At 28.7% G+C, this 17,533-nt stretch overlaps 1 protein-coding gene across 2 annotated transcripts in view; it reads left to right on the forward strand.

Annotated features, from left to right (window-relative positions):
• The first annotated feature begins 3,918 nt into the window (after window positions 1-3,918).
• Window positions 3,919-17,533, forward strand: part of LOC111678877 (protein Skeletor, isoforms B/C) — a 29,771-nt gene continuing 16,156 nt past the window's right edge. Inside the window, exons 1-2 of one of the 2 annotated variants that reach the window (XM_046950637.1) lie at window positions 3,919-4,157; window positions 4,305-4,472. In XM_046950637.1, the coding sequence (XP_046806593.1) occupies window positions 4,412-4,472 (61 nt within the window). In that variant the 5' untranslated portion in view covers window positions 3,919-4,157; window positions 4,305-4,411. The remainder of the gene's footprint in view (window positions 4,158-4,304; window positions 4,473-17,533) is intronic. The other variant, XM_023440309.2, reaches the window with a different exon arrangement.

The raw sequence follows: 17,533 nt of genomic DNA on the forward strand, positions 1-17,533 counted from the left end.
TTCTGTTCTAGTTCTGTTCTAGTTCTGTTCTAGTTCTTTTCTAGTTCTGTTCTAGTTCTGTTCTAGTTCTGTTCTAGTTCTGTTCTAGTTCTGCTCTAGTTCTGTTCTTGTTCTGTTCTAATTCTTGTTCTGTTCTAGTTCTGCTCCAGTTCTGTTCTAGTTTTGTTCTAGTTCTGTTCTAGTTCTGCTCTAGTTCTGTTCTAGTTTTGTTCTAGTTATGTTCTAGTTCTGTTCTAGTTCTGTTCTAGTTCTGTTCTAGTTCTGTTCTAGTTCTAGTTCTGTTCTTGTTCTAGTTCTAGTTCTTGTTCTTGTTCTTGTTCTAGTTCTGTTATAGTTCTGTTCTAGTCTTGTTCTATTTAACGGTCCCCCATGACCATTAAAAATTACAAGACGCTTCAAAAGTTCTTAGAAACAACCAGTAATAAAAAACGGAAAACTGATCAACATGTAACCAGTAAAGAAACTTAAAGATGCTGACACATCTTTATCTCTTCTGCAGCTAGTTACTAAGCGAAACACTTTCCACGACTTTCCACATCGTTAAGATCTCCGCTTAATAATAAAGACTTAATTTATTGGTTGATATTTAAAATCTATGTTTAACATGCTAATCTCTTAAAAATTTTTTTTGGAAAATTCCAGAAAATTAATGCCAATACAATAATATTTAAAATTTTAATTAAAAAAAATAAAAATTCAGAAATTTATTAATTTACTAATCATATAGATGACTTTGCATATTTCTTCAATCAAGAAGGTTTAAACATAAATTAAGTAAATTGTCTAGAACGTGTTTCAATGATACCACTTTCAAACAAAAATCTTCGTTTAAAAAAAAACTGGTTCTAAAAATAATTTTTTTAGATAAGATTTAAGAGGGAAATATATCACAATTATTAAAGTTATTTTTAAAGCGACGATTTTCTCTGTTTGTAGAAAAATTAACTCAGAAATTTATAAGTTAACTGTTTTAGTCATTATCTCTAAAAGAATTGAGATCTCAGAACTTCTGAGAACTTCCAATAATATAGTTAATGAAGATTTCTTATGTACGTATTTTAATTTTCATAAATATTATTATTTTATTTATTTATGTGGGTTTGGTTTTATAAATTGTTTTTTTTTGTTTTGTTTTACTTTTAACACCAGTGATACAAAATTTATTGAATTTATACACTAGATATTTACATACAACTTAGGCCAAGGCTATCATCTACCACCGTATAAATGTCAACACGGAATAGAAACTTTTCAATAATATAACGTTCAAAAAACAAAAAAAAAATCGCCAGTTAACTGACTTAAATTGCCACTGTAATGGCACAATATTAACTGTGCAATTTAAAGAATATTGATTTTAAAAAACAAGTTTTTAAAAAAATTTTTTAAACAAATTTATGTCACTAAAACATAGAAACACACAGACACAAAAATCTACTAAATTGAATTAATAACAAAAAAATATTCCGCTGCATTTTATATGAAAAAAATTCAAAATAATTTTATATGTATAAAAAATCCTATAAAAATATTAAATTAATCATTAAGAGTAACATCTTCTTTTTGAAAAAAAAAAACATACGAATATGAATGACAAAACTACATAAATACAATCTTAAAGTATGACAAGCAGTAGCTTTACTGCAAGTGAAGAAAAAAAAATGAAAAACTCAAATAAACAGTATTTAACAGCAACAACAACAATATTGCCAACAACATTTTCACAATGTGTTGATGTTCAATCCAGCAACATGATCAACAAACTAACAACAAATACTTACTACTGACGCTGTTGCTGTTGCTGTAACTGCTGACGTCTGTAGTTTTATGATTAACTAGCTGGCATAAATACAAAAACAACAGCAGCAAAAGCAACCGATGAAGAAGAAGTCGTGGCAGACAAACAGACATTAAATTTTGGTTTAATCTAAATGAAATGTCGGTAAATGAATGTAACTACATGTTATGGTAGTATAAGGGATATTTCATATTAAATTATTTTTTTTTTTAAGAATGAAGATCATGAAAATTAAGTTTTTATATAGATTTATCGGTCAATTATCACCCACTACAGAGCATAGTAAGCATTCCCTTGATAATTGAAATGATACAAGTTATATTTTCGGCAAAAGATTTTTCGAAAAGTTAAAACCTTCCACTTCTCCACTAAAGCCGCCTTCACATGATCACACAAGTAATATGATCTGCTAAAATTTTGTGTTGACGAGTATGGGAGGGTTATGTAATGTAAACATCATACATTGAGAGAAAATACGTAGGGAAATTTTTACAGTCATATGGCTCTTTTCATTTTTTTGAAAAGATTCAAGACACATTCAAGTCGCATTATATTAGGAATGTATTTTTATGTAAACACATACAAAAAAGTGAAACAGCTGTTTCCATCTTACTGTGTTATTGTTTTAAACCAATCGTGTAAACACAAAAGATATAAATCACACGACGTTTTTATCGTGTGACCGTGTGAATTTTTGGATTCTCTATTGATTGTTTGCCCTAAATTTGGTTGCGTGGTTCACTATCTCTCTTAACTTTTCAGTATCTGGTACTTGACTTTATCTCTCTCTGTCGTAGGATTCTGTCTGAAGTCTTTTTCTTTGTCGCCCTGTGTATTATGCTTCTCCGAATATCAAGTTTCCCCTTTTTAAGCCATCTTATACTATGTGACAGCAATCGATCCGGCGATCTACTCTCCCATTAGTAGGATTCTGGTTCTCCCGATATATTGATTTAATTCCTCGAAAAATCTGGTTCTCTTTGCTTACAAAGTTTAATGATAATCCAAAAAATCCACTGTCTTAGTCAGACGTAAGATTTTGACTGAAGACACCTTTCAGAAAGGTATGACTTGACTTTTACAATATATTTGAAGATATATAGCTCTTCTTCTTGATATTGAGGTCCACAGGAGATATGGTTATGTTAGTGGTAAAAAGAACTAGAACAAAACTAGAACAGAACTAGAACAGAACTAGAACAGAACTAAAACAGAACTAGAACAGAACTAGAACAGAACTAGAACATAACTTGAACAGAACTTGAACAGAACTAGAACATAACTAGAACATAACTAGAACATAACTAGAACATAACTAGAACAGAACTAGAACAGAACTAGAACAGAACTAGAACAGAACTAGAACAGAACTAGAACAGAACTAGAACAGAACTAGAACAGAACTAGAACAGAACTAGAACAGAACTAGAACAGAACTAGAACAGAACTAGAACAGAACTAGAACAGAACTAGAACAGAACTAGGACAGAACTAAAACAGAACTAGAACAGAAATAGAACAGACTAGTTCTCTGCATGTGTATGATGGTGTTCATCATCTGAGGATAAAAAGTCGAATCAATCAGTCGTATTAAAAGGATGAGCTTGCTTCGAGTTCTCTCGCAGAACATCCATCTCACTTCTTCACCTCCTCATTGTCCGCCACGGGGGTCAAAGTAGGCGCCACCAAGTTGTTATGATTGCATGGCTCAAGTCTATATATGTAAGTCATTACTATTAACTCAATCACAGATTATCAAACAAAATTCGATTTGTATTATTGGACTATTTTAAAATATGGATCAGGTGGATCAGCTAATTGAAAATATATAAATACTAAACATCTCTTATTCATTTAACTAAGTATTAGTTTGTTGGCAAAATTTTGTTGTCGCTGCTGCAGCAGTTGTTGGTGTTATTATTATCATTATTTTTGAGGCTTTTGAAAGAAATGGTGTCTTGAGAAAACAAGAAACAACATTTGTTGTGGTGTGGTGGGGGTTACTACTACTTATATATGATGTCCAGACCAGTCAACACTACTTATAACAAGCAACAAACAAATAAAACAAAACAAAACAACCAAACAGCCAACCAAGCAAACAGCCAGTCAGGCAGCCAACAACAGTCAACAGTCAGCCAGCCAGCCAGCATCTGTAAAGCCATGTTATTATAAAGTTGGCATTTAAATAGTTAGTACGGTTTGGGTGTTCATAGTGATCGGTTGATTAACGAAAAAATAAGCTCTCGTGGATAAGAAGAAAATTTAAAAAAAAAAAATAAAACGTTGTATAAAATTGAAATAAAAAGTTGTGATTTAGTTATTGCTTGTGTTGCAAAATCTAACACAAGAAGTGAATGTAAGAAATTAAAGAAAAAAGAGAATATAAAGATAAATTTAATACACAAGGATAATTGTCAAAGTCCTTCAAAGATAAAATTTGACAAAAAATATTATATGAAAAAAAAATAATAATAAAAAATATTTCTTTTAAATTTTCTTATAGTTGTGTGTATTTTTTACCAAATAACGGTCAGCAACGGCCTTAATTTAAATAACTCAAACAAATAGTTCAATTTACAAAAAAAAAAAAATACAAAAGCATTTAAAAATATGCTGCATCCGCTTTTAAGCCCCAAAATGCTTTATGTATATGGATTAATCTGTTTAAGTTGTAAGTAAATTTTTAATTAAAAAAAAAAAATTAAACAATTAATAGACAAATTAGCAAAATTATTATAAAATTTTGCAATAATAAAAAAAAACAATTTACGGCATAAATTTTAACAGCTGTGTTAAAGCAAAAAAAAAATCTTAACATAAAAACAAAAGACTTAAGCTGCAAACATTAATATAAATAAGTTTTTTTTTGTATTTGTTATGAAGAAAAAAAAAACTGAAAAAAAACAAAAGACTTAAGACCCATACTCGTTTCGATTTGTATAACCTTAATTATGTTTTATTTCTTTTTCGTGTGTTTGTGTTTTTTTTTTTAGTTTTAATAGTTTTTATTTTTTCATTCGACATGCCGAGATTTATTATACATTATACAATTTTTTATGCAAATTTATTAATTTTTGAACTTATCACCATTTCAAATGAATTTTCCTTGATACAATTTTAAGACCTTCTTTCTTCATACAAAAGCAATAAATTTTGAAAAAAAAACTAACTTTTTGATGAGTTTATGTGTGTTTGATTTTTTTGATTTTTTTTCAAAAAATAAATGTATTATAAAGAATGAATAGTGATTTTGCTGGAAATATAAACATATTTTCAAATCGTCTATAAACAATATTGCAAATGGATTAGTGCAGCTAATGCCGGGACATTCTCTGAGCAAAAAATGCCCAATTATTGCTGTCAGTAACCCCTATAAGTTCCTTCTATTACTGCCTATAAGTTCAATAGTTGATTTTTCAAGGAAAGTATGTCCAATTAACTTGGCTCCTCTTGCAGAAAGTATCTAAACATGAAGACACTTCTAAAAGATCCCAAAGAAACTTAAACTTATATTATGTTGGATATATTAAAAGCAGATACCGTTCTGGTTAAACAACACTTATACAGATCATGTTTAACCCATAGAGATGTCAGCTATCAACGAAGATTAAAATATTGCTAAGAGTTTTGTGCTTATCCTTATAGGCAAATATATTAACTATTTGGATGGCCAAATCGTTCAAAAATTAATTCTGACGTTAGTTTGAAAGGAGGATGTACATATATACATCAAATTCGAAGAAATACACCTAGGTCTATATCGGGCCTGTTGTGCGCTCCTTAATCAGTGCTTCAGGTGGAAATCGAACCCACCACCTCCGGTCTACCAGACTAGAACACTAACCACTAAGTTTTCTATCAAAGTTCGAAATACTAAATAGTCCATATACATGACCACAGGATTGTTCAAGAAATAGTCTGTTGATTAAAAAATGGTACATTCAATCGGCTAATCAATAGACTTGCGAATAGACTAACCCATCGAATAGTTCAAAAACTAGTCCATAGACTGGTCCGTAGACAAGTCCATAGATTAGCACATAGTACATTAACTAGTCCATAGTAGTTTATAAACTAGTACATAAACTAGTTTGTAGACTAGTCTGTACAAAACTCTATAGAGTAGTTAATATATAAGATTGTTCAAGAAATAGTATGTTAATTAGTAAATGGTACATTCAATTAGCTAGTCAATAGACTTGCGAATGGACAAACCCATAGAATAGTTTAAAAACTAGTCCATAGACTGGTCCGTAGACAAGTCCATAGATTAGCACATAGTACATAAACTAGTTCATAGAAAGTAGTTTATAAACTAGTCCATAAACTAGTTTGTAGACTAGTCTGTAAAAAACTCCATAAACTAGTTCATAGAGTTGTTAATATATAAGTCCATAGACTATGGATTACTCTAATTACATTCACAATACATTACTACAAAGTTTGTAGTATGTAATCCTTACACAGGTCAATATATAACTCTATTCACTTGTCCATAAACAAGTTAATAGTCCTTTGACATGATCATAGACAGGGAATAGAATATTGACTTGTCAATAGACTAGCTAATATACTAAGCCATAGAAGAGTCCATATACTAGTTCCTAGACTTAGTACATAGTACACAAGTTAGTCCATAGTATAATCCATAAATTAGACTATAGACTAGACCATTGACTAGTCCATAGAGTATTAACTAGTTCATAGACTAGAACGTAGGATAGTACATTAAATAGTTCATAGAAGAGTCTAAACACTAGTCCACCGACAAGTCCATATAATACTTAATATAATAGTACATAGACTAATACATAAAATAGTTTATAGAGTAATCCGCAATAGTTCTTGTAGAATAGTCCTTAAACTACTCCATAAAACAACCTATAGACACTAGTCCACCGACAACTTCATAGAATAATTAGTAGAATAGTACATGGACTAGTCCTTAGATTAGTCCAGAAAATAGTATATAGTCTATATACTACTTATTAGAAGAGTACATAGACTAGTCTATACCGCACACTTAGCCATAGACTAGTTCATAGACTTATTCAGAGGATATTTAATAGACCATTCCATAGGATAGTCAATGAATTAAACTATAGACTTATAATAGCCTAGTCCTAAACTAATACTTTTACTAGTGCTTATGACGCTTAATACATTAGTTCCTAAATAATATACTTGCCAATAGTCTATTCCATTAAATAGTCCCTAGGCTACTTAATAAACAAAGTCTTCTATAGGGTAGGCAATGAATTAAACAATGGACTTATTAAAATCCTAGTCCTAGACTATACTATAGTCAAATCTTTTGACTAATGCTTAGAAGACTCAATACATTATGTTCATAGTTAAGTTCACTTGCCAATAGACTAGTTCATTAAATAGTTCCTAAACTGATTCTTAGGCTAGTCAATAAACAAAGGATTCTATATAATAATCAATAAACTATACCCAGAGAAAAAAACATGATTGCCCATGGTTACTAAAGCTATGCTGTGTTAACTATAAAAAATTATTATCAAAAACATATAATTGTTATTTTAATTAGATTTAAACAATATTTTAAATACAGTAAACATTTTCATGTTCATTGCAATTATAAATTTCAATATGATTCACTGAAACATAGTTTTTCAACAACTAAATAAAATTAAAAACATTCCAGCAAGAAAAGAAAAGAACTTTCAAAGAAGTTCTTTCAAAAGAATAACTTTTAACACCACTTCGAAAGTAGTACTTAGTGCATGTAGTAGTGAATTTTGGAATCAAATTAGAAGGACATCTCTTCTATGACAAGCCTGTGTTATAATCATAAATTTTTTAAGGCTTTTTTTCAGTTATTTCATGGAGTAAATTCTACTTATTTTTTGCTTCCTTGAAAGATCTTTTTTTCGCTGCGATAGAATACAATTAATTTCACTGAAAAATAATATTTACATAAAATATAAATTACATGCATTTATCAATTAACTTAAAAACAAAATTGTTTTAATTCAAAAATTTTCAGTACAAAACATTTACTTTCAATTTAAAAAGAAACGATTATTTTTGCTTCTTTGGAAGTCAATAAATATCACTTCCACAGAAGTGGCAATAAATGTTATTGTATGTTAAGTACTTCGTTTTAGTTTTGTTCGGAATATTATATTATTTTCCACCATTTTGTCTTAAAAAAATAAAATATTATATGTAATATAATGCATTGTATGTTATGGAATTATTAATCATAATATGATATTTTAAAATTGTTACTATAACCTTAATATGTTTAGAATACAAACATAATATGTTGCTCTTAGAATCACAACTATAAAAATGTTTATAAATTGAACTTGAAACGAATCAAAGTTAATCAAAAGAGTCGCTCATTAACACTCTCAGAGGAGTCACATTTGAAATTTTTCATTAGTTTAGGAATTAAATTGTTATCTATATAGGGAAGAGGTTATAGGTTCCTTTTTACTTTTAAATTTCAAGTGGGCGAGAAGTCACGCCCACAAAATAAGTATTAAAAGTCGCATATCTCAGAAATTGCAACAGCTGGAGTATTAAAATTTTGTTTGGACAACTTTGATATTCATTAGAATATTTGTGGACAAAATGGGTGGATATTGCAATCCCCCCATATTAAAAATATTAAATGAGTTTATCTGGGAAAATATAAGAGTTAGAGTCCTCAAACATTGTCGGAGACACTTTAGTTGCAATATTATTATTTAGAACAAAAAAGGGCGGACTAGCGGCAGGGGGCGTGACACCTCTCATATAATTTTATTAAAAAAATTCGTTTATATTGGAAACTATTAGAGTTAGAATCTTCAAATTTTGCACGAAGAACATTAACATCCGTGTAAAAATGTTGGGTAATAAATTGATGGACCTATGAGGGGAGCGACACCTCCCATATGAATTAAATACAAAATGGGCGGACTTTCAACCGGGAGGGGGGACTTGCTTGGAACCCTCATATGAATTAATTAGAAATAAGAAACTATTAGAGCTAGAGAAACTTAAAATATTACATGAAAAACTTTGTGAACATTTCGAAAAAATTCTTATTAACATTTACATTACTTTCGAGATATTTTGAAATACTGCTCCCTATATCATCCTAAAGCTATTAGACAAAATTTGTAGTAGTTAATCGGTATTTTCTTTTTTAAGTGCAAAAGAGTTATGTCCCCACTGAAAAAAGTCTATAATTTATTACTTTTTTCTAATTAAAACAATGTTAATGTTCAAATCGTAAATCAAAAGTAAAATGTCTAAAAAAAAATTACTATTTTTTACCTTCAAACAAATACATAAAATTAAAAACAAAAACTATTTGAGGGTTAATTAAGTTTTTTTAAACTTTCTACAGATATAAATTAAATGAAAAAACTTAGTTATCTATTTAAGTAAATGTTAGCAATTTTATTTAATTTTAATTTAATTTTATTTTTATATTTTTATTTTTAACTCTTTTTAAGATAAATCTAAAAAATTTTCAGCATAACATAAATAACAAAAATTATTTTTTTTATTATTTGTTATTTATGAACAAAATTCTATTAACTAAATGTCAAATGATTCATTTTAATAAAGTTTTTATTTTGTCTAAATGTTATAAATTTTATTAAAATTACATATATAAGAATATATGCAAGAATGTTGCATTTATAAGTTTTTGACCATGACTTATTGAAAATGTTAAAAATGTTAAAAAACTAACATTTGAAAATTTTTACATATTCAAATTCCGGTTCTTTAAAAAATCCCAACAACTTTGTATTCGATTAAATGTAAATATTACAAATTTGTGGTTTTTCTAAAAATTTTTCTTGGAAATTTACTTTGACGAAAAAAAAAAATATTTCCACAAAAAAAAAAATTCGCTTACATTTACAGAGTTATTATTAAAAAAAATAAACGTGTTATTTTTTTTTTTTGTTAATTAAAATATTCATTATTTAAATAGATTTATAATTAATGATCTTTAAATAAATTCATAAATCATATGATAATATGATGTGCTAATTGTTTATTGTAAATTATTTACAAAAAATATATACAATTTACACTTAGAATAAGAATTTTAATAAACAATTATTTTTTAACAACTCTACCCAACAAAAGTGGTATTAGTTCCACAACTACTCAACAATAACCTAATGGTAATGGGTTGTACTTCCATAACCCTTTACTATTCAATGATTATTTACTTGCCGTCTGCATTACTTTGAAGTACTCGAGTAATGACTTTCTTTTCATCTGAAATAGAAGTACTTTCTAAGCAGTGGTGCAGTGCACTTAACTAACAAACTCCCTGGTTCGTATTCTCACTGGCTGCTATTTATTATTAACAGGGAAACCGAAAACATGCTCTAAAAAAGTGTTTTAAGCGCTTTAAATACAGTAGTTTTCCGATTTAACGACCATTCAATTCTACGAACATCGCATTTAACGAACAAGCTAATTTTTCCTATTGACTACCTTAAATAACGAACTAAACTTATTTTTGTACTCTGTTTAACGAACTAATAAAAATATTATTATTTAAATGAAGATAAAATTACATTTATCAAAAATAACAAATAACCTAAGTTGTAGCAAGCGATGTTTTTTTACCCAAAACTGTAACACATTCTGGGTTCTTATTAAATTTTAGTTCGATGTCCGTCCGTCCTTCAGATAATCACTTTAACGCTCAATACTCGCTAAACAATACGAGTATGCCGAGTACTAACCGATATCTATAACAAATTTTATGGGAATCGGTCCATAATTGACCTTACCCTCCATATCAGGCAACCTTAAGAAAATTACTTCAACGCTCATTACTCGCTTAAAAATACGAGTATAGCGATGAACTTCGAGAAATAACTTTAAAGCTCATGACAGAATTAAAAATACAGCGATTAAATTCGACACAAATATGGTTTGAAGGTGGGTATATAAGATTCGGAATTCTGTGTTTTGTGCTATTTTTATAAAAAAAAAAGAATTAATTTTTATAAAATACATTTAAAAAATATTTTATGTACCTATTTTTAATTATTTTCCTACCAAAAACCCACATTTTACTTAGTACTGCATATAACGAACTTTTCAATTTTACGAACGGGCCTGACAACATATGGGTTCGTTAAATCGGAAAACTACTGTATGCCGTAAAAAACTCAAAATATGCTCTTAAAATTTAAAAAATATGCTCTAAAAATAAAATTTTTTATTATTTTTTAACATTGAAAAGCTCAAAAAGACAGAAATTGTAATGAAATAATAAATGTTTAGTGTCATATTTCATCCTGTAAGATTTTTTATAATTGATTCATCTCATAGTTTGAAGAACTAGTTTAATAGAATTCCGTTTTACGTTCAGATAACCAATAAATAACATGAAACCATTTGGACCCCAAAAAACATATTTCAAACGACAAAGTTTGACACATTTCAACCAATTGTATTCATAGCTTCTAAACTGACATTTTAATCGGTGTTGTCATAAATTCCAATAATTAGTTTTTTAAACTATAAAAATGGATTGGTCTCATGAAATCAAAAGTAATAGGTTTTATGTCTGATTTAAAATGTAATGCTTTATTGAACAAAAAACTATAACATTGGTTTTCGTGAGAGTAATGTATTTTTTGCAGTTTTTAAGTTCTACAAACGAATTTTTTTTCAAAATTGTAAAATAAGCTGAAAAATTAAAAATAAAAAATTAAATTTTATTTTTTTTAAATAAAGTTTTGAAAATGTACAAAAACGAAAAAAAGCAAAAACATCAAAATATGCACTAAAAGAGTAAAATATGCTCTAAAAACTCGAAAATATGCCTTAAATATGCTAAAAAAGTCAAATCATGCAAAATTATGCTCTTATGGGTAAAATATGCAAAAATATGCTATAACAAATCGATGCCAAAATTCTTAAATTAGTGTGAAACGTATAAATATCTTATCCACGAGTCCATACGACGCACCACAAAAAACATGCGTTTGCATATTATGGTTTCCCTGATTATTAAAAACAAAACAATTTACTCAACAACTTCTTTGGAACCAAAATATAATTCCCTATTTGTAAGTGAGCATATAAGCACTTGCCTCCAATGACATCACCGTGTTAAAATAATGAGTTAAAATGCTTAAGAAGAAGTAGTGAAAAGAGGTTTTTCCTGGGTAGTTCTAGTATGCATAACTTTAGCCTGAATTTGTTCTACTTTGGCATTGACCAATGATTTTTGTTCGAAATTGTCACCTTCGGAAGTGGTTTTGAGGAAAAGCATTATGGAGTCTATACTCATTCTTTGAAACGGTTCTGGAAGTAGTTCTTTAATCAATAATTTTTGTTCGAATTAGCTAACCAGGGAACTAGTTCTAGGGAAGCTTTTAAGAACGCGTACGCTAAATTAATTAAAAAATAGTTATTTTTTTAGCGGATTATCATCATTTATGAAAAACCTATTAACTTAACTATGTCTCATTGAATTGTATAAAAAAGTTGGCATTGTAAATCGCATAAAAAACGTATACAGCTTCTGTATCTTTACTGGCAAGATAACTAATGAATAAGAAAGTATTTATATAACACATTATTAGTAAGACCTTATTAGACTACTTCTATGTAATCCAGGCGATATCTTGTAGTTATTGAAAGGTATGTTGTTAGATAAAGTACTTAATTACAATTAAATTAATTTTACCCAGTTTTTGCTGGGTAACTATGTTCCGAAGAATGGGTTCCAGAAGTAATGCGACATCATTAGTTTCAAGTTTGTTGTAGTTTAAAAAAATTTGTTAAATTCTTTGATCTTCAATTGACCACATTTGACCGTTGATTTGGATTATGCTAGTTTTTGAGGGCCTATTATTAACATTTATCAAATTATTAAGTTTAAAGGAATCCAGTCAAATTAGATAATTAACAAAGCCTCGACATGAGATGACCATGCCCTTAAATAGCTTGAGCAGAACTTGAAATTTAAATCATTAGTCATGTTTGTAACTACATCCAATTGTAAAAGTATGACGTGGATTTAGAACAAAAGTAGTTAGTAATCAGCGACTTTTAGGCTTATTATTAAGATACCGCCTAAGAAGGGCAATGCGGTTAATATAAATTTTAATAAAAACTTAATAAGTCCAGATATTGATATGATTAACGGGGGCTTGCATTTGATTCATCCGCATGTGTCTATGGTGACTCCTTGGAAGCAGATTAATAAAGCAGTGAATATGATTACATAATTTTTGTATGGGATTTCTCGCGAAGAGCTTCTGCTTGAGGAATCGAAAATGAGCATATTTCAAAAAGTTGAAATTGTGCAGATTTCACTCAAATAATATTATTATTCGATACAGAACATGTGATTTTAAAGCTGTTGGGAACCAAATTTGTACAAAACAAACAATAATTGCTGAATATACGGCTTCAAAAATCTCTTTTGTAAGGCAATATTTTTAAGATACAATAGAGGAAGCAGTTAGGGAGGCAGTATTTATTGATTTCAAACCTAGAATATTTTGTCTGGAAAGTCACTTACAAATAACTTCTAAAAAATAACATAAAAATTACTTTTTGATAATGATTTTAGAAGTAGTGTAATTTAGAAGCAAAAACATATCTAAGCGTTATTTAAATTAGACAATTTATTTACTGTTACTATTGTAGTGGTTACTACAACTGCACCATGTTTACTCTAACAGTATATTGTTATCGAAAACACATATTTTAGTTTCATTAAACATTGTAATTGTTTGTAAATAGCGCCAGTTCCCAATCAGAAAAAAATAAGGTTAGACATGATAACTACAACTTTACTGTGTTTTTACTTTAATAATCACCCCTATCGCCAATCATAATTATACGTCAAATATGTTTCCTTTTCACTTTTTTTCGTTCACTAACTTTTTTGTCCTGAAAAAAGCTCTCCTGTTTTAAAATTTGTTGATGGAATTTTATTTTTGTATTATTTCGACACAAATGTTATTTGAGTCGAATTTCATCACTACACTTAATCATAAAAATAAGCTATGACTGTTAAAGCTGCATTTCGAGGGACCATTTGTATGGAGGCTATCCGAAAACGTGGACCTATATTGCACATTTTCAATACCAAACAAACCTTACCTATAAGAAATCTTTATGTAAAATTTCAACTCTATAGCTCTTTCCATTCGGACTCTATCGTGGTTTCAACAGACAGACGGATGGACGGACAGACATGGCTAGAACGTCTTAGAATTTAATGTGGACCCAGACTATACATACTTTTGTCGGTCTATGACCAATATTTCGATGTGTTACAAACGGAATGACAAAATCATTATCCCCCCCATCTTTTTTGATGGTGGGTATAAAAATATTATGGTGAAATACCTAATGTATTTAATCATAACATGATATATATAAAACGTTACAATAACCATAGTTTTTACCATTATATGTAGATATTAGAACATGGTTACTACAACCATGCTTTTACTCTGCATTTTAAAGAAAAATCTACTTTAAAATAACTTACGGAACTCATACTAACATTCGTCCTATTAGCAATTTTTCTCAGTGTACAACTAAAAATTATGAATCAATTAAGATAAGACGTAAATTGTAAATAATTTTATTAATTTGTTTTTAGAACATTTCAAAAATAAACACAAACAATTTAAAAATAAATTTATAAAAATTAAATATGTCTACGTATATAATAAATATGATTATAAATGTATGATAATATGTAAATTAGAAAATAAATCGGAACATTGATCTTAGTATTTGTTATAGTTAACATAGTAGGAAGTTCAATATGCCGGCCACGTTGACATTTATTACTTCTTTTTTTTTTGGACTTGTTTTTTTTCAAATATTTAATTTACATAGATATATCGTTAGATAGATGTGTTTTTTACTTAATAAACTTAAGAGAATGTGTTTGAATTTTGTGCAATTTTAAAATGAATTTAAATTTAAACTTATTTCTAAAACTACCTTCATTTTATTGTTCATTCAGTGGCAAATTGATATTTTGTTTTTTTTTTTCAAAAAAAAAAACTTGTTTTGTAATTTTTATTTTATTGTTAAAGTTTGCGAATTGTTTTTAAAGTTATTTTATTGGTATTTTATATAAACTGGATTTCTTTGAAAAAAAACTTTAAATGTGTTATTTTTTTTTTTAAAGTTAATTTACTTAACAATTTATTTTTATTAATAATAATAATTTTCTTGTCTTTGATTGTGACCAATTGATTATTGAAATTATATTCGTTTTGGTTTTTTTTTAATTTGATTATTTTTTTTATATTTATGTTTTAAATGTTTGGATTTCGTTTGTGTGTCTGTTTCTTTTTATTTCCAATAAAATAGGTTTTTGAAAAGTATGTTACAATCTCTGATTTAAATGCTTGTGAACAAGGTAAAGGCTATTGCAACTTTAAATTTTAATGAGTTGCATATTTAACACTCTAATATGTTTGTTATTTATTGATTATTTCTTTTATTGGCAATTTTGTGGGTGGAATACAAAAAGTTTTTTTGTTTTTTATTATTATTGCAAAATATTTGCAAATAGATTGTTGGGATTTTCTGCAAATATTTGCATAATGTTGCAATTTGAAAAATGTATTTTGTATTTTATAACTAAATTCAAGGTTATTTGTTTTTTTTTTTTGCAACTATTTCAAAATGGTTTATTTGGTTAAATCACTTTCGCGTATTTTTTTTTTTGTTTATAAAAACTAACATTTAAATTTTAACATAAATCTAAAGAAATTTTTTAAATTTTAATTTTAACAAAATATTTTCAATTGAAAAATACACGCAGAGAAACAAACATGGTCGTGAAAACCAGTTTATGATAGTAATCTAAACATATTATGGTTATTGAATAATTTTAAAATATCATATTGTGATTAAATACAGTTGATATTGTTAATACATGAATATATTTTGATCAATAAATATTTATTTGTTGTTGTACCTAGGCCCCTATCAGGAGTGTTGTTCGCTCAAATTTTGGTAAAAAAGTTCACGGAATTAATTATTTTTCAGTGTTCAAAAACTCAGTTTCCTAAACGTAATTCCTAAGAATCTTTCAATTAGTGTTTGTCAGGAATGTTATTTCCGAAATAACATCACTTTCAAGATACTTGAATCTAACTTCGACGAATGCCTGGCAGTGACAAAGAAAGTGCTCCAGAGTTTCACTCTACATTCGTCTGAATCCGCACGTACAATTTTGCATAGATGGAATGATACTTAAATTTATTATTGTCATAAATAAGCAAATGTTTACAGTAACTAAAATATTGTTTAAATCTAATTAAAAAAACGACTATATGTTTTTGATAACAACATGTAGTTACAGTGAACATAGTATAGTTATAGTAACCATGTCTGCGTGTAGGTTTAAAATCATTGAAAACTTTTACTTAAAATAGACAAAAATTCCGCAATATTAGATCTGAAGAAAATGTGGAGAATCCTTTTATCTTGAAAAGAAGATTACAGTGTTAGATCATTGTTGGAATCTTATCAATGTTTTTCCTCAAAACATCTAAATTTTGCACAAAAAAAGGTTTTAAAAACGATATTATGATTAGATTAGAAAATATTGCCATGCCCACTATTTTCTAATCTGGGATTTTCATCTCTAATGTTTGCATGGATGGCCAATTTTGAATATTTTAGTTATTGCAATTTCTTGCAACTTTTAAAATTTGTATTGTATGTGGGTGTGACATATCGCCCACACGAAATTTCAAACTAAAACGTAGCCTAGATTTTCCGTATGAAATATACACAAAGGAATAGTAAAAACAGTAAAAAAATCTAAACCCGGGTCATATTTCCTTAATAATAGAAGTGCATTGAAATCCCAGGATAAAGAAGTGTTACTAGTACCTCTAACCTGTCGGGACTATAAGCTATGTAGTTTCAATTCACTCCTCAAACATTCCTTGCAATGACTAGGGGTCGAACCAGAATGACATGGAGAGAACCATATAATTGGTACAACGGGTAGCCAGTTTCCCGTAGAACTTGTCCTAGCTGGTCATTTGGTTGAGGTCTCTGCATTCACGGTTTAATCACGCGGGAAGAGAAGAGTTTATAGCAGATTTACCACAGTGTGTCCTCTGTGAGTAAGAACAAATATTCGGCTTATTTAAAGGATTTAAAATCGGTCTGCCAGTTACGTCTCTGGGAGCTAGTGCCGTTTCAACAAAGGCCATTCCATCTGCTTGGTTGTAAAAGGAGGTAATGTTTTTGCATCTCGCAATTTAACAATGAGGCAGCAATAATCAGAGATTAGAGTACTTGCTCGTATACTGGACCGGAAATTCCATACACGTAACTTCCCACCTGCGTGTAAGATACACAATGGGGTGGTGGTGAATCGTCACAGAAGCTCTTCCAGTGATTAAAAAAGACCAATGCGAAATAGACCAACACGGTAGGTCCATTAATTGGCATCGAACAGATATACTTTTGAAACTAACCTAGGGCCAGAAAAAAAATATTCTGGTTTAGTGGCGTTGGAACCAATGAAATCTTTGTTCTCAATAGATTAATTGATAATTAATACAAGTCAATAATTCCGTTACTTTTTTTGCCTATTTGAAAATCGGTTAGCTGACTCCAAATTTGAAGAAGATACGTTTGCCTTTAAAAGCCGTTGATATCACATAACTGAGCAGCGCTGAGTCTTAATCTATCCTTCATCACATCTGGGATTTGAGGTAT

The sequence above is a fragment of the Lucilia cuprina genome, chromosome 4 (assembly GCF_022045245.1).
Source record: "Lucilia cuprina isolate Lc7/37 chromosome 4, ASM2204524v1, whole genome shotgun sequence".
Taxonomy (NCBI): domain Eukaryota; kingdom Metazoa; phylum Arthropoda; class Insecta; order Diptera; family Calliphoridae; genus Lucilia; species Lucilia cuprina.